This window comes from Vigna angularis, chromosome 5 (genome assembly GCF_016808095.1).
Source record: "Vigna angularis cultivar LongXiaoDou No.4 chromosome 5, ASM1680809v1, whole genome shotgun sequence".
In the NCBI taxonomy this organism is placed as follows: Eukaryota; Viridiplantae; Streptophyta; class Magnoliopsida; order Fabales; family Fabaceae; genus Vigna; species Vigna angularis.
The window spans coordinates 39,134,888-39,152,949 of record NC_068974.1 but is presented as its reverse complement, the minus strand read 5'-3'; the positions used below and the strand labels follow the sequence as shown (position 1 = coordinate 39,152,949).

Below are 18,062 nucleotides of genomic sequence, written 5' to 3'. Positions count from 1 at the left end.
ATATATATTTTAAAATAGAAAATATTTTTATTTTTAATATTATTATTTAAAATCCTATTATATTTTATGTCATGTGACCAGAATAATTGAAGATTGGGATTTAAATTGACGAGTTTACCCTCCAATGAAATGAATTAATATTGATGTTATTTATTCTCCACCACACAAATGCACATTTTCTTAACTTGATGATTTTCATGGTGTCTGTGACTGAAGTGACTGGACAATAGTAGAACTTTCTTAACATTCAATAATTGAATATGAGAGATTCTTCCATACTTTCTTTATCTTACCAATCTCTTGTTCTTGTTTTTCGTTGCATTTGCAAAAAATATAAATTGTGTTATGTACAAATTTTTTATTTAAATCAAAGCAAAAAGAAATCAGATTTAATCCACCAAAGTGACTTTTAGATCAAATTGATTTTACTTGTCGATACTCAAATGTACTTATTTTAGGGTATAGAGTCCAAAATTTCACCTTTATACTTTAAACCAATCACTTGTTATTTTTTTTTTCTTTCAAAATCCAATTCCGAATAGTAGATACATGTTTAAGGTATTATCAGATTAATGTTAGTTTTTATCGATCGATTATTACAGTTAATTTTTAATTGTTTAAAAAACATAACTATCAACTATTTTATCTTATTTATATATTTATGACTGATCCAATTATAATTTAATAATATATTTTTTTATTTAATTAATCAAAAAGTAAAATATTTAGATCGAATGATAATCGAGTCGATCCATAATCACTCGATTTATCTTGTCGTAAGATTTCTAAAATTGATTTTTTATGTTGGATCGACATGGACTGATTGGTCTATATAAATTGGATAAAAAAACAAGTATATATTAGTTTTGAACAAAAAGAAGACACGTCTAAATGAGTGAAGCTAAATCCTTAAAAAAATATATATAATGTGAAAGATAGTAAACAGTAAAATGAAAGGGTAAAAATGTCAAATGCACAAATAAAAGAGTATAGAATATGGTTTAGAGAGAACAAAAGAGTTTCGTATTTGAAAGAAATAAAAGGTTTAAAATATTTATGTGAGTATGAAAAAGAGATAAATAATAAATAATTATTTGCTTGACAGGAGTGATGTAGTTCAGAAAATGAAAGAGTTTTTCTTTGGACATGGAACGTTACTTATAACAATTATCATCACAGTAACAGTAGAATGAAATTAAAAAAAGAAGTGAAACGTGAGATATTTTATTTATATTGATTCGGCAAGTTCATTAACAAAAATAAATGCATATTAAATATAACCACTTTATTTTACTTTATTATTTAAATTTAAAATTATAAATTTTTGAATAAATTAATAATTTTATTTTAGTTCAAGTTAATCATTATCAATTTTAATTATTATTTAAGAATAATCTCTCAGTACATCTTATCCAACCAACCGTATTTTATAAGATATTTTTGACTGATCAGGCTTACAAATCACAATAGAATACATTAATATTTTTATTAAATGGAAGTCAACGAAGATAAAATATAAAAAAGGATAAGATTTAATATTGATTAATAAGAAGAATGTAATTTAGGTGACGGAAAAAATAAAGATAGAATGCAAGTAGATAGAAGAATAAAAAAGGAACGGTGTTGATGAACAGTGATTAAAAGGAGAGATTTCATTTTCTCATGTCCTACAAATATTAATTTGATAAGTAAATAAAATAAAAGGGTTTTTGGGAGAGCCAAAGGCATGACGTGATTATGAAACTGATCATCCTTAATTAATCCCAAAGCTGCATGATTAGCGAGAGAGAATAATTAATGAGGGGAATTAGGGATATAAAACGGAGGTAAGGACAGATTGAAAAGAAAACGGAGGAACCAAAGAGGATAACATAACACCCAAGCCAAACTAACTTTTATGCCTGCAAAGTTATAACCCTTTCTGTCTCCTTTTATCTCTCTCTCTCTAAGATCGTTTATGCAATTCTCTCTCTAAAAAACCAAACACTCATATTCTGACACAGCCTCTACCTATCTGCTAAAACTTTCCTTGTCTTTCCCTCTCAGTTTTGTCACTTTTCCCCCAAAAGTTTCCTCCAAAGCTTTCGATTCTCTCTCGCTCTCCACCGATCATGCTTCAAAGCTTGGTCCCGCGATCCCCCCGCACTTCCAACCCTAACGACATGAAAACTAAGCGACCCGTTGACACCGCTGATTCTCCCGCCGATCAACCTTCTTTCAAGCGGACCAACTTCTCCGCCGATACTGCCACCGAGGACGACCAGGCCTTCGATCCCCAGCCTCACGCCGGCGAGTCCACCGGCCTCAAACTTCTAGGCCTCCTCCTCCAATGCGCCGAGTGCGTCGCCATGGATAAACTCGACTTCGCCAACGACCTCCTCCCGGAGATCGCCGAACTGTCTTCTCCGTTCGGTACCTCGCCGGAGCGCGTCGGGGCTTACTTCGCGCAGGCGCTGCAGGCGCGTGTGGTGAGCTCATGCCTCGGCTCGTACTCTCCGCTGACCGCGAAATCTGTAACCCTAACTCAGTCGCAGCGAATCTTCAACGCCTTCCAATCCTACAACTCGGTCTCGCCGCTGGTGAAGTTCTCTCACTTCACCGCGAACCAGGCTATCTTCCAGGCCCTGGAAGGGGAGGATCGCGTCCATATCATCGACCTCGATATCATGCAAGGTCTCCAATGGCCGGGATTGTTCCACATCCTTGCCTCTCGCTCGAAGAAGATCCGCTCCATGAGAATCACCGGATTCGGATCCTCCTCGGAGCTCCTCGACTCTACCGGGCGGAGACTCGCGGATTTCGCGAGCTCGCTTGGGCTACCGTTTGAGTTTCACCCGGTGGAGGGGAAAATCGGAAGCGTGACCGAACTGAGTCAACTCGGCGTTCGAGCCAACGAGGCGATCGTGGTGCACTGGATGCATCATTGCTTGTATGACATAACCGGGAGCGATTTAGGGACGTTGAGATTGCTGACTCAGCTTAGACCTAAACTGATCACGACCGTCGAGCAGGACCTGAGCCACGCCGGGAGCTTCCTGGCGCGGTTCGTGGAGGCCTTGCATTATTACAGCGCGTTGTTCGACGCGCTCGGGGATGGTTTGGGTGCGGACAGCCTTGAGAGGCACACGGTGGAGCAGCAGCTTTTGGGCTGCGAGATCAGGAACATCGTGGCCGTGGGCGGGCCCAAGAGAACCGGTGAGGTTAAGGTGGAGCGGTGGGCGGATGAGCTGAAACGGGCCGGGTTTCGGCCCGTTTCACTCCGGGGCAACCCTGCTGCACAAGCCAGTTTGTTGCTGGGAATGTTCCCTTGGAGAGGTTATACGCTGGTCGAAGAGAATGGTTCCTTGAAGCTTGGTTGGAAGGACCTTTCTCTGTTGATTGCCTCTGCTTGGCAGCCCTCTGATTTGATTACTTACCCCGATTGATTCCAATTCAAAACCCCCATTGTTCTTCTGAGGAAGCTGCCATCGTTGGTTCCTTCCATAATTCTTCTTTTTTATCATCTTCTGCTCCAACACTCCAATCCAACAACGGACATGGCTGGCTAGCAGAGAGGATAATCTCTTCTTAAGTTACTGAATTCAAAGTGATCAATCATTGCAAGTATCAACAAGTATGGTTTTGGAATTGGTTCCTTATATTAAATATTTATTAATTTATTTTTATCAATTGTTTAATTGATTCAGACTCCAAGGAGGAACAGAAGCCAGGGAAGTAATCGTTAGGGTTGGTTGTTTCTCCTATTAGATGGGAATGGAAGAGGGTATGTAATATTTTGTAATGGGGGGTGGGAAGTGATGGAGCGTTGTGTATAATAACAATAATAATCATAAGGGTGAGGTTGGCAATACCAAAGATGGGTCCTTTTTGTTTGTGACGTTTGAGAAGATGGAGGGTATGGTTTTAGGTTGAATTAGTAATGATAGCTTCAGTTGAATTAATAAGGTATGACGTTTGATCCACGTCTAATGGTTCCGTGGAGAATTTGGATGCAACAATTGAATGCATAGCAGAGGTATGGGGATGTGCCTAGGCAAACAGAACAGACCCTACTCTAAGCAATAGAATATTTCTGCCTCTCTTCTTCCACCACTCAATTTCTTCATCACTCTCTTCAACCCTAACATTTCATCTTTCCACGTTCTTCCTGGACCTTACTTTTTTTCTTATGTCCTCTTCCTCGTTTAATCAATTCTTACTCCTTTTAGTCAAAGTTTATTTGCAATTTAGGATTTCATTTATCAAAAACCTCTTTCTAACTTTAAACAGTCATAAAAGTGACAATGCATAACTTGTAAGAAATGGGTTTAACCCTTTTTAGAAATAAATGTAACAGATCATTTTAGTTAGGTCTTGGTGAAATCAAGCTTAATTACATTTGGATAAATTCACTTGACTGGATTTAATTCTAGCTCCCGAGTACTAAAGCATCACAATTATTATAAAAAGTTGCTCGAAACATATGTTATGATTATGTGTCATATCCATCACATCCTTAAATCCACCTTTACATCTTATTTTTCTCCGAAAGTTGGTCATTTTTTCCTTATTATTCATAATTGATTTTCAAAGAAAATCTACATCACACATTTGAAGCCACACCTCACATAAAATCCAATTGCTACTTCACTTACAAACTGTAGCAGTGATCATTTATTCAGCACCATCGGTGTGAAACAAAGTACACTCTGTGATGTGCAAGATATGTCTGGGAAGTCTTCTTTAATCTTCGATCCTCTTGATGTTAATGGCTCAATGTTGGTTTTGTGAAATCTCAAGGAAGGTTATTCTTAATAGATATGAAGTGTGTGAGTATTTTATTCATATGAAGTAGTCATTGGTTCAAATATACAAGAATATAGTTCTTAATTAATGGTGGGACACCGACAAGTGTACGAGGATCATTTTATGAGATCAAAGCCTGATTTGCAGTTCGAAAATAGAAAGGAATTTGATCTGACTCAAATGAGAAAAAAAAATTAAGCTTTGTCCGTGCTTTAGAGGTTTGGGCATCCTCTTTCAATGTGATATTTTCTTTACGGTTGGTGATAAAAAAAATAGAGATATATGAAAAAACACTTTTGACTTTCTATTAAAAGATGGTAAAAGGTTTGAATTATTCGTACCCTTTTATATTTTTATAAGTATTTTCTTATTAATAATTAATAATACACTACAGATTATATGAATAGCTTCCGTTATTGCTTTAACTCAATATTTTCTCAATAAAAATATACCCACGTGTTCCATAAAATAACATTCCTGCAGTGTGTGCTGTTATTCATTCCATATATACAACTGTTTTATTTTATTTTTCTGTGAAATAAATAACCTAGTTAGATCCAGTCCAAAGAGTAAGACAACACTATTCTAGGCCCAACAAATAATGATAACTTGTAAAATGGCCCAGAACTAGCCCACCTGAACGAAGAAAATGACTCTCTCAACTCACAAGTCAAAATCAAAACAAAATCAAGCCATTGGCTTCTTCTTCTGCAGGATCTCAAGAGAATGACGATGCCACAGAGAAAGATTGGGATTTTTATTTTGTTCGGTATTACCGTTTTACCTTAGTGCATTTTCGGGCAAAAATAGTTTTTAAATTTTTGGATAATCCATTAAATCTCGACCATGAGTTAATTTTTTAATATATGCTTTTTAATTTATATATATAAACCTCAAAATTAAGCCTATGATGACATATTTAAAGAACATTATTAAATTGATTAATGGCATTTGAATTGTTCCACAGATGGGTGAGGATAATTTTGAGTTTTACTAAAACTTAGGTGTGAATTCAATCAGTCAAAATGCAGTATTATTTACGTAGTGATGCTCCCTTTTACTGAAGGAACAGATTCATTGATCTGTTGTTAAAGTGAATAATTATGGAGGAACATGTCCAAAGCATCACTCTCAATTCCAACACATTCACAGAACATCCTAAGGAGTCGAAAACATCGATTTCTGACACCACGTTGCAACCACACATTTTGTCTATTTCTGCTAACAAGTCTCACAAAAAGGACAAACCTCCATCTCCAAACAACTTTTTCTTAATTTGCACCTTCCTTTTTGGCTTTTTTCAAATTAGCTCCATCCTATGTTCTAAGGCTTAAGTTGAATTTCTTTAGATAACTTTGTAGTCTTGTAAAATAATTTACTTTTTTTTTCATCTTCCTTTATGTTAAATATATACATATATATTACCTTTTGTTTTTATCTATGAATGCCACTGTTTTAGTTTCTGTATGTTTTTTTAATCTATGTGAACATATTTTACCTTTTATTTTAATTTTCCATTAACATCTACCTTTAATGATTAATGATGACATAGTGACTTGCTAAATAATTTTTTTATAACGTCATATATATATATATATATATATATATATATATATATATATATATATATATATATATATATATATATATATATATATATATATATATATAAAGACATTCTCATAACATCACAATGATTAATGTTATCATTAGGATATGAGATTTTAAGATATATCAACTTGGTTATACTTAACCAAATAATTAAGAAAACAAAAAAAGAAGTAAGGGGGAGATTTTAAAAAAATGCTATTTTTTAAGCTTTTTTCTATTCAAACTATGATGAAAACAATAATAAGATGAACCATATATAGGTTATATCTTATGTCTATATATGTTGATACAAAAAAAAATTGATACACTTATTTATAGTTAAAAAAAATCATTATGGATAATGTATATCATTAAATAACATATATTTAAACTGTCCTATGTTGATATGTTTTTTTAATAAAGTTTGTACCGGTAATTTTATTTTTTTAGTTTTTAATTAATTTTAAGTTTTAGTTATTCTTGGCTAAGCACAAAAATGTTTTATTTTAGAAAAAGTGTAGTGTAGTATTTGTATGGCTTTTCATAAATTAATTTTTAATTCTAATTTTACTTCTTTAGTTAATTTAATACTCTTTATCATTTTTATTTAAGCACAACAATGTTAATTAAAAAATTAGTGTAATTTCAAAAGCTTCGCAATCAAAACATTAAAGTTAGTTAGATAAACTTCTATCCCAAAATCTCTATTTTTCTAAACAAATTTATAAACTAGTTAAAAAAAATTACGTTAATTGAAACAATCTTGAGATGCATTCTGAGTGGTATTTTGTTTAAGTTTTGAAAACATGGTTGTGTAAATTATTACCACCGTCATTAGCGAGGTAATTAAAATTCAGGAATTCTATATTTTTTAAGGTAAATGCTTATTAAAAAAAATATAAAACTAATATAAATATTGATTAAAAAAAACAAATGTTGCATGTGATCATATTGATTAAAAAAAGATGTTTTAGGAAAAGAAAAAGGATAGGAAGATGATTTTTCCAAGTCCTAAGTCACGAAGAGAGGGGAAGAAAATAAAATAAACATGTTATTCAATTTAGATAGTTTAAAATGTATAGTCACTTTTTCTCTTACAAAATTCTCTATAATGGGACAAAATAGAAACAATAGAGAAAAATATATGTTAACATTTAGTTTTCTTTTCGTTTATTTTTTTTTTCCATTTTTATATATTTTCAATCAAATACAAATTGAAAATATAAATTCCACCGTTGAACCATTCAATATCTTGAATTAGGAGACCAAGTCGTGCTCCCTTTTGTGCATGACGCATGTGACACCAATCTTCGAATGAACGTTCTGCGTACGGAACTTTGAAATAATTGAGTTCACAAAAATTTATATCAAATTACGATTAATCGCAATATTATTTTTTTAATGATCACTTATAATGATATATAAATTATATAGAATTTGTAAATCCTTTTTCTAATATATAAATGCATCTCTTCCACGTGTTTATAATGGTATTAAAACAAAACCAATTTATGTGTAACTAATGTTTGAAGAGAATGATTACCAAGTGAGAGTTAATTAAAGTTTTATATTAAGTAATATGAAGAATAGAAATTGAGTTGAGAATCATCATCAAAATTCAATAGTTTTTTTGGTATATGAGAAATTTAGATAGTTGTGTGTTGAAGAATTTGTATTTTTTTATTTAAAAAAAATGTATGATTTAGAACTTTTTATGAAAAAATGTATGAGAAGATTTACATTTTTTGTTAGAAAATTGTAATTTGTAGTTTTTGTCAAAAAAAAAGTATATGTTGAGTAAGAAACTTTTTTTGAGTAATCCTAAATATAAATTTTGAATGTTGAATCACTCATTTTTGTGTGCTTTTATTTAAATATTTGTACTTGTATGTGTGTTTTTCTTCAAGATATTATTTTCCTATTATGTGATTTTCAATAGTTTGACATACTAACAAAAAATGAATGTTGTGTGTTGCGTATTTGGAGAGAAGTTAGTCTTGATACTTTTCTTTTTATGCAACAACTTTGTTGAAGGATGTGTAGTTGGGTCCGACTAGACCGAGATATTGTTGATGATAGATTATACATTGTGTATTGATGAGTTGTTAGAGATAATGATCTCGAAATTGTCGACAACAAGTTTGATATGCAAAGTAGTTAGAGTTGATTGTGGAAAAGATTGTTATCGTCATCAATGAGTATGTACAAATCAATGGTGACAATAATGGTTCGATTATATTGGATGACAGCGTGTAAAATGTTTGTTTAAAATATTTGAAACTTTTGATGAAGAAAAGACATGTTGATTCTCATATGGTCACTCACCAAAATTTCACATAAAATAATATGAATAAGAGAGTAGAAAAAGAGTATTACAAAAATAAATAATTGATTTTAGAGTGATACTCTAACTTAATAGATTTTTTTTTAATGTTTGGAGAACTTTGACATTAAAGAATTTACAATTTTGTCCAAAAACAATTACATTAAAAGATTGGTAAGCTTTGTGAAAAAAATCAAATATCCAATTAATATTTTAAATTAAAAGTCTTTATTTAATCTTTCTTGAAAATTAAATATGAGTTTAAGTATTACATTAACTAAAAATAAGCAAAATATAAAAAGAAATTTTCTAAACTTATTATTTTAAAATTTTAAATTGAAAATGATATTAATTTTTTTACAATTAGATTTATATTTCATTATATTTTACATAAATCCTCTCAAAATGTCCCTCAAACTTCAAGATTAAGAAAAAAAAGAGTCAATTTTATTAATATTAGTTTTATTCTTGAATTGATATAAATGTTTAATTCAATCACAACATTGTGGAAAAAAATAGTCGTATTCAGTCCTTTTCTTTTCAAAATGATTTTTTTTTCCAATGAAACTTCGAGAATAATTGTAAAAAATGTCAAGCATGGGATATATGTTAAGTGATGATAGAAAAAAAAAATTATTGTTAGTTGTGGGTTATAAATAATTTAATAGGTACTCTATAACTTTTGTCAATAGACTAGTACATAAAATAATATTAATTATATGTGATTCTTATGATTTTTTACTTAATAAACTTTATAGATTTTCCTCCATATATAACATAAAGTGTGATTTTACTGACTAACACCTGGATACATGTCTTTTTCACATTGAAATTTATGCTATTTGAAAAGGTCTACGCCAATCAATTGTTCAAATTTCATCATCTCTTTGCAATTGAAAAGACACTGCAAAAGCATGTCAATATTAGTTTAAGATATTTTCATCTAATATATTTGTTAATTGTTTAATTGTAGAATAAGATTCTTTCACTATACTTGATGTTTGCTAATCCCAGACAAGTTTAGGTAATAATCGTACTTGTTAAGAAATTTAAGTGAGTCCAACCTTCGTATTAAAATCGAGATGAAAATAATTAAATATTGCATAAGAAAGAATATTTCTAAATTTATTATTTTAAAATTTAAATTGAAAGTGTTATGAATATCTTATAAAAATTCGACCGATATCATATACCACTGATAGTAATATTTTACTATCGATGAATAGTGTTAGTGGAATTAAAATATAATGAGATTATTATTTAAAAAAACTCAAATAAGATTTATGGAACTGGAACACCATCAGTGAAGTGAATCTGTGCTGTAGGAGTAGTAGTAGATTTATTTATTCACAATTTCAAAATTTGCTTCTATTTCTTTAATGGCTTCTTTCTCTAGAGTTGCATGTCTATGGGGGTTTGTTTGTGTTGAGTGCTTCAATTATGAATTTACTAATAGTTATTTACGGTGATGATAGATTCTTTCTTTCACAATTGAGGGATAATGCTATTTGAAATACTTTAAACAAAGTTAACTTATAATTTTCAAGGATAATTCTCTGATAAAAGTTATCTAATACTCTTAGAAAACATGTATTATGCATTTTCTTGTTTTTTAATTTTTAGAAACATTTAGGATTTTTTATAAATGTGTGTACATTTATAGTATTTTTATTAGTTAGCGACAACATATATTATATATTATTCTATTTATTAAGTTATACAATATCATAATCTAGCTAATATAATGTTAGAATTTCAAGTGTGAGTCTAAGTTTCGCATTAGTGAGAAAATAAAATATATTACATAAAGTTGAAGATCCATTAATTCATTATCTTAAATTTTTTGATAGAGAATATATTCATTTCTTATATGATTAAGCTTAGATCTTATTAGTGTTGTATCTTTATAATAAATATTCTTCTCGATAGACCAACAAATAATACTAATAACTAATATTAGTATTGTACAATTATTTATTTTCTTAATTTGTTTTATTCACCACTACATTTTGTTATTGTTACAAGATTTTGTTGTGTTGTATGTACTTTTTTATGTTATTCTTTTTGTTTTTTGTTTTATTATATTTTACTGTTTTACTTCTAAGTGAAAAAAATTATTTTTTATGAAAATGTCTCTTTAATAACTTGTTTTGACAACTTTTTTACATCAACCCATGTGGTAGCTTGTGATTGATCCGTTTCAAATATACGGACCAATAAAATAGTAACACATAATCTATTGTGAAAAAATTATTAAAATATCATGGTCCTATTTTTATTTGTGATATTTTGATGTCTAAAAGAACTATAATTAATTGGTAGACGTGCCATTGAAAAAAGGACACGACCAAACTTCACTTGGTATCTAAATGAACGCGCATTTAGGCATATCCACGTCTATTTGCAATTGTCCTTTTTTAAGCAATTCTCCTTGAAACTAATTTGAAATAATCGAAGAAAGTTTACACCACATCCTCAACTAGTTTAATTGTAGATCAATCACTTCAATTCTAGAATGATTAAATATTAAAACATATCTCCAATAAGGTAATGAAAATTGACTTGAACATTCAATGACAGTGAAATATGATCAAAGAAGAGGTTGCAGATATGCAGAAATGGAGGAAAACACGTATTTGCAGGAAAAGCTGTGGAGTTAATACGATATTAATTAACTGATTAATTGATTAACTAAGTGCATATACATTCGAAAATAAATAAATAGGTAGTAATAATAAGAAGTGATTGACTTGAAGTTGCAGTTGATACACATAGAGATTGATTATGTGTGGAGTCAGTAAAAGTTTAAGATGTTGGAAGGAGTTAAGTTTTGGAGCCATGGACTATTCAACTGAGCCCAGAAGGTATCTTGGGTCCAATCTGTCAACATGGGAAGCTGCAGGTCCGGAAGATTGTCCTTCCCAAAGGGCATTTGTAGGGAAGATGCCCCACAACTGCCTTTGTTGTTGTTGTTGCTGCTGCTTGTTTTCTCTTGTTTAGGCACTACACATGCCATTGTTTCTTCAGATTCAGACTCTTTCTTAAGAACATGCTGCAACAAGGGCAGAGGCAAGGGCACGTTTGCCTCTTCCTGTGGGCTGCTGAAGGACATGGTGTCCGTCGATGAAGGAGGAGAAGCAGGGGATCCCACCATTTGCTTCATCTCTCTCTCTGCTCTTTCCTCCAGCACTTTCAACGAAGTTGCCTTTCGATATATCTTGCACAACACTATTTCCTGTACCCAATTGCCAAATAACACAATCATCATCATCATCAATGCAAATGCATTCACACACCTTCTACCAAACTTTCCTTCTTTTTCAGATACCCTTTTTTCTTTTTTAACTATTTTATCTTAAATTCAAAAATTTAGAACAATGGGTAGTTCATATAATTAAAAAATTTCTTATGGGTCACGTCAAAATCCAAAATTTTTCATGGTGGATAAAAGAAAGTACCTTGGGTAATTTGCAATTGTCAGGTAAACGGTACTCATTCATGACCCAATCGGTTTTGCGGCCACTGGGAGCTCTTCCCATGTAGAAAACCAGGGTCTTCCTTAACCCGATTATGCGTTTGGGATCAGACAGAGTCACTATTTTCCGGTCCGAACCGGTTGCTTTCCAAAACCCTTTCTCGGTGGTCCGGTTTGGCCTTCCTCCGCTTCCATGCTTCTTGTCCCTCGGCACGAAGAAGTACCATTCTCTCTCCCCAACCTTAGCTAAATCTACGTATGTGATGTAACAATTTAACGTTGTCAAATCTCTGTTACATGTTAGTGAGATGTGATTAATGAAGCAATTAAAAGGATGATTACCAGGTAAGTCCCAAGGATCATGGTGATAGATGTTGAGGAAACCAATAACGTCGTAACGGAGTTTCTTGCCAACAACCATGTTCTTAAGATAGAAATCCAGAAGCTCTTCCTCTGTGGGGTGGAATCGGAAGCCAGGAAGTGCAATTTCCCCACTCATGCTCATGTCTTCCATGGTGGCCATATCATCAATTTAGTTGCTTATGTGACTACGTGCTGTTAAGCTAGTGCAGTGGTTATATTTTTCTCAGAGGAACACGAAGGTGGTTGATACACTGAAATGAATGTGATTGAAGGGTATTTATAAGCTATGCTGCATGGTTGGTTTCACAACTGTGGCTTTAACTATGTTTTTTCATTATTTACGATGTAATATTACTAAGGTTTGGGGGTATGACTTGGTCGTGGAGGCATTTGAGGCACAAAAGTCTGTAAGAAATCTTGAAAGAATATGGACTTGTAAATGCGACTCTGCACATGATTATGAGATTTATGTGGTGGGACCCACGCGGCTTGACAAAAAGTCTGCAGACACTAAACTGTGCTGTGGGGACAGATGTTACATGTTAATATGTTATGGCTTGACCTGTTTTTTCTTTCGGTTCTGGAATTTTACCCGGAAATTCCTCATGCTAATTCATCCATATACCATTTTTTCAAAATTTGAAGTTTAATTGCAATTTTGTGTGTGGAAAAATGTGAGAGGTTAAAAGAGCATTCCAGTTATACCAAATACGTACTAACATGCAACGACTCGATATAGAACATAACAAAATTTGCTAACTCAACTCCAACCTCTGGAAAGTTCCTCGTATCTACATACGTACATAATCTTATTTTGTTTACCAATGGAATTCCAAATTATATATAACCACAAAAGTATTCACATTTCGTTTACATATTATAATTTGTTTTAGATGTGGGGTAAAAGTTAATGGTTCAGATTTATGTGTTATCCGAAGTTTAAATGTTGTTTAAGTAATAATCTTTCGTATTATGATATTAAAATTAGTTTAACATTTGTTAGATGATAATTAATATAAGGCTTAAATGCTTATTTCCTCTCCATGTTAAGAGGTGAATTTTTGTTTAGTACCCAGTTTTAAAAGTGTAGACATTAGGTTCTAAAGTTATCAAAATTGTATGAATTGAGTTCCTTCCGTTAAGTGGGCAATAACGGAGTTAATTTCCAACTCAAGTGGCAAAGGAATCTGCATTTTTTCTTCTCTCTCTTCTTCCTTTTCCTAAAATGTCCCTAACTTTTTCTCTCATTTCTATATTTTTATTAAATATTTTTTTCTCTCTCTTTGCTCTGCAACATCTACCTCCTCCGCATACGCAATTCCCACCTCTTTTCCCTCTCCGACGGCGGCTCATACGACATCATCCGGCTGAAACAATCAGCGAAACCATCTCCTGAAGCCTCACCCATTCTCGATCGTGAGCAAAAACCAAACAACGTCGATCACCCACACCAAAAACTACCACTTTCAAGATCAAGATCAAAACCAAAACCCCAACAATATGACACGACCCAAGCCTCGTGTACTCGAAACCGGCGATCGAATCCTAGAATTAAAAAGCCTAACCAGAGAATTAGAGAGCAAAAATTTGGGAATAAAGAAGTTCACGCCATACCCATCGTGTTCACAACCGACATATTCCCAATCGAAATCAGTCACCGAAAGTTCACGATCTGACTCTGATTCGTCACTTGCAAAGACGGCGACGACGACGACGAAGATGGCGAGGAATCAGAGGCGCTGGAAACGAAATCGAGCCATTCACCGACGGTGTTAGGAGTCATCACATTGAAGGAACTGAGATTCGGATTTGCAAAGTGAAAAACCTAAGTCAAGGGTGTTAGAAAAGGAAAGAAACGCGTGAATTAGAAAATTGTGAGAGGTTTTCGTTTGGGTTTGGGATAGTGTTGCGATCAAAGAAGGAAGTTGATATCAGTGGTTGGAGGAACCTTCCTCTGAGGTAGATCAAGTGCCCTTGAGTGAGGGAGTGAGAGTGTGAGATCATCCACGTGATACGATTGCGTCTGTCTCAAGATTCAACAGTTTGGTGATGTGCAGTGATTAAAGCATTGGGGTCAAAGGTGTACCGGTCACACAAGAGGTGGATGATGTCGTCTGAGCCGCCGTCGGAGAGGGAAAAGAGGCGGGAATTGCGTATGCGGAGGAGGTAGATGTTGCAGAGAAAAGAGAGAAAAAGTTGGGGGCATTTCAGGAAAAGACAGAGGAGAGAGAAGAAAAAATGCAGATTCCTTTGCCACGTGAGATGGAAGTTAACTCCGTTACTGTCCACTTAACGGAAGGGACTCAATTGATACAATTTTGACAACTTTGGGACCTAATGTCTACACTTTTAAAACCGGGTACTAAACAGAAATTCACCTCTTAACACGGGGACGAAGTAAGCATTTAAGCCTTAATATAACAACCAATGTTTGTAATATATTTTTTATCTCAAATATTTATTTATAGGTTTTGTGGTAGACTTTTGATTAATATTGACCTAATTAAGACTTAATTGTGATTAATGATACTTTAATCTTAAGTTGATCAGTTTAAGGTTAGTCTATTCCAGTATTGTTCATCGTGACCAGTCCAATTAAATACTGGACAATCTACTTAATAAATGTTGGAAATACGTGTGAATCCAAGTCTCACATTGAATAAAAATGAGAAAGTAGAGCAGTATATAAAGGTGAGAGACCCATTAACCCATTGTCTTAAGATTTTGGGTAAAGAGTGGTGTCGATCTCTTATATAGTTGACTCATATATTATTGGTGTTTGTGTAACTCACGGGAACCTATGATCACCTAACCTTGATGACTTGTTATCCGAATCAATGCTTAACTTATACAAATTGGTGCAGGACTAACCGAACTAGTGCACGGTTGACTAGCTTACACGTGTTTTTAATCATATGAGATTTCTAACCCAAGCATTAAGTAAAAGTAGTATATTTTTTATAGTAAAAATTTGTGTATAGTTTATTACTTGACTCAATTCATTAACCGTGATTACGTATTTTGACCCGTTAAACGTCCTTGGTCTCAAATGCTAATAGGAGCTTGAATAGTTGGGAGTAATCTGAAAATTTTGATTCTTTGGTGTGACTTGAAAGTTGAAGGTGGAATCGAAATTAGAAGAATAACGAGTCTCTTACATAGTTTTTGCCTCGTAAGTTGGAAACATAACAAGACTAATTGCCAATTGAAATCGTCCAAACTTATCAACGACATTAGCCATTAAATCAACAAGGGAAAATTTAGGTGTAAGTGACAATTTTAACAAATATATGTTAATTAACCTCTTATATCATCATAAAATACGACTTTGGATCCTATTCAACTTTATAATAACATCTTTTTTCTCTCACTTTTATACTGCATTATGATATAGTATTTTTTTAGTAATATGAAACTTGCATTTCTTTTTCTCAATGTAGTATTCAACATTTGTACAGAAAAAAAAATATAAGCTATACAATAAAAAGAATAAAACGCAAAATTATTTAATAGAAATGACACGCAATGTTGCTTTTAGTTTAATTACATATTTTACTGTCTAATATTTGATTTTATAACTTTATCACTTAAACTTTTGATATATCTTATCGTAATATTTTTTTAGTGTACGTTGTAATAATATAGTTTGGTTTGTAAATGAGTTTTCTAGGAGAAATCATGACTTCTCTAACTTTATTTTGTTTCTAGAGCAATATATTATGAGATAAGGGAGATTAATTAAAGTTCATGACTATTAATAATGTCAAATATCAAACTCTAAGTTATATACCTATACATTATGTGAGGTAACATTTTGGATGTATTTTTATGATTTTGAGCTTTGATGGATAAATACGCTTGAGGTTTGTGTTGGTATTAAACCGTGGAAGTTGGAATTTTAATATTGAATTGAATGTATTGGATTTAATATTAATAATGTTGTTTTACACAGGTAGATATATTTGGCAAATAAATAAGGTGTATGTTGCCATTAAGCTTGACGTTGTAGCATCTATCTGAATGTAAATTGTGAGTTTTATAATAATTTGTTTGGATACTGGATGATGGTTAGTGAAAGAAAGGCAGTAACTTTCCCATTTTTTAATTGAAGAATATGCCTCAAATAAGAATGTTGCACTCGAGTAGCATTGCTCTTTTTAATGGTTTATGAATGAAATTCTTTTGCAAAGTTTGTTTTAAGTTATATATGTTTGTGGGATTGATGTGTAAAGTGATGAAATTAGCTAATATGAGCTTGTAGGATTTAACATAAGTTTGATGTTAGTTTCTGATAAATAATTGTAGACAACTACCATTAATAATGTGATTATATAGAAATTATTTATTTCAAATTCACTCCGAGTGATTAATTCATAATGGTTTAAATTAAATTGATATTTAATTTTTTTAACGTAAAACTTTGGACTAAATTTTTGGTTGTTATATTGTAAAATTTTTCGATTAGTTAGAAATTGAACAATTAACTCTTAGATATTTTTATGAATAACTCTTGCGACCATACGACCAAGATATGAAACCAAACTATCAATCCTCAAGATATTAGTTCTAATATTGAGCTATTTAAGACAAAGTTTAAGACAAAGTATGATTATCACCCGTTGATCCATAGTTAGGTCATTGCTAATTAAAATTTACTCCGAAATCTATAAATATAAGTTTGAGGTAAGAAAGTATGTGATTACATTTATTATGCATTTAATATTTGAACAGTCAAACTCAAACTACTTTAACATTGTAACATCTTCTGCAAGTGTCCTCTGAACAATATAAGACAAATGATCACTACAAATTAAAAAAAAACCAACAATTAGATCATTTATAGTGTTACACAAACATTGAACGTTAACTTCAACCGTATAATTCTATACACTTACATTTATCTTAAGTCTTTTAGAAAGAAAATATAATTTGATATAACAAATTAGCTATAAATTTAAACCTATTTGACTTGGTATGCAGCAAGTGGGATAACCTACCTAGTGTCTTTTTTCAGCTGAGACAAATAAGCTTCAATCATAATATGCATGTGATCGCATTTAACGGATGCAATTTTATCATCATAAAAGAATAGATTCCACAAATTTTGGGATCACCCAGTTATATTTCAAATCATCATAACCTCGTCTAAGTTTTAATGCTTTTTAACATATTATAATTTTCAAATAATTATATATCTATACTATATTTTTAGCTTAACAGATAATGCTTTAAATACAATTCATATTATTTATCTAAAAGTATACTGTTTTTAATGAAAATACAACATTAAAATAAAATTATTGGCCAAAATATATAACTATATCTTAATCTAAATATTTGTATTACTTAGTTATATTTATTAATATTCTTCACTTTTAACCTTAAACTAGATATGGACAGAAACCAAGAAAAAAAATTGAAAATATGAAATGTAAAACTTATAATTTCTTTTTTTTAAAAATAAAAATTGTTTTAGTATACTTATAGATTTAGAAATCAAGATCAAATAAAATTTAAATATATTAA

The 18,062-nt window shown here is 31.8% G+C and overlaps 2 protein-coding genes across 2 annotated transcripts; one reads left to right on the top strand and one right to left on the bottom strand.

Annotated features, from left to right (window-relative positions):
* Positions 1-1,851: 1,851 nt before the first annotated feature.
* On the top strand, positions 1,852-4,089 carry LOC108338814 (scarecrow-like protein 23). Its single transcript, XM_017575846.2, has one exon. It carries the CDS (start codon positions 2,112-2,114, stop codon positions 3,423-3,425), a length of 1,314 nt encoding a protein of 437 aa, XP_017431335.1. The 5' UTR covers positions 1,852-2,111; the 3' UTR covers positions 3,426-4,089.
* A 7,260-nt stretch (positions 4,090-11,349) lies between these two features.
* Positions 11,350-12,861, bottom strand: LOC108339739 (NAC domain-containing protein 6). Its single transcript, XM_017576938.2, has 3 exons — positions 12,516-12,861; positions 12,157-12,425; positions 11,350-11,933 (listed from the first exon to the last, which is right to left on the bottom strand). Exons 1-3 carry the CDS (start codon positions 12,694-12,696, stop codon positions 11,493-11,495), a joined length of 891 nt encoding a protein of 296 aa, XP_017432427.1. The 5' UTR covers positions 12,697-12,861; the 3' UTR covers positions 11,350-11,492.
* Positions 12,862-18,062: the final 5,201 nt, after the last annotated feature.

What these genes read in the sequence shown, in the direction of transcription:
- LOC108339739 (XM_017576938.2), bottom strand. Translation starts at nt 12,696, where the DNA reads ATGGCCACCATGGAAGACATGAGCATGAGTGGGGAAATTGCACTTCCT. An exon ending in TGATCCTTGGGACTTACCTG is followed by an intron (nt 12,426 to 12,515) that starts GTAATCATCCTT and finishes TCACATACGTAG; the next exon opens with ATTTAGCTAAGGTTGGGGAG. An exon ending in ACAATTGCAAATTACCCAAG is followed by an intron (nt 11,934 to 12,156) that starts GTACTTTCTTTT and finishes AATTGGGTACAG; the next exon opens with GAAATAGTGTTGTGCAAGAT.
- LOC108338814 (XM_017575846.2), top strand. Translation starts at nt 2,112, where the DNA reads ATGCTTCAAAGCTTGGTCCCGCGATCCCCCCGCACTTCCAACCCTAAC.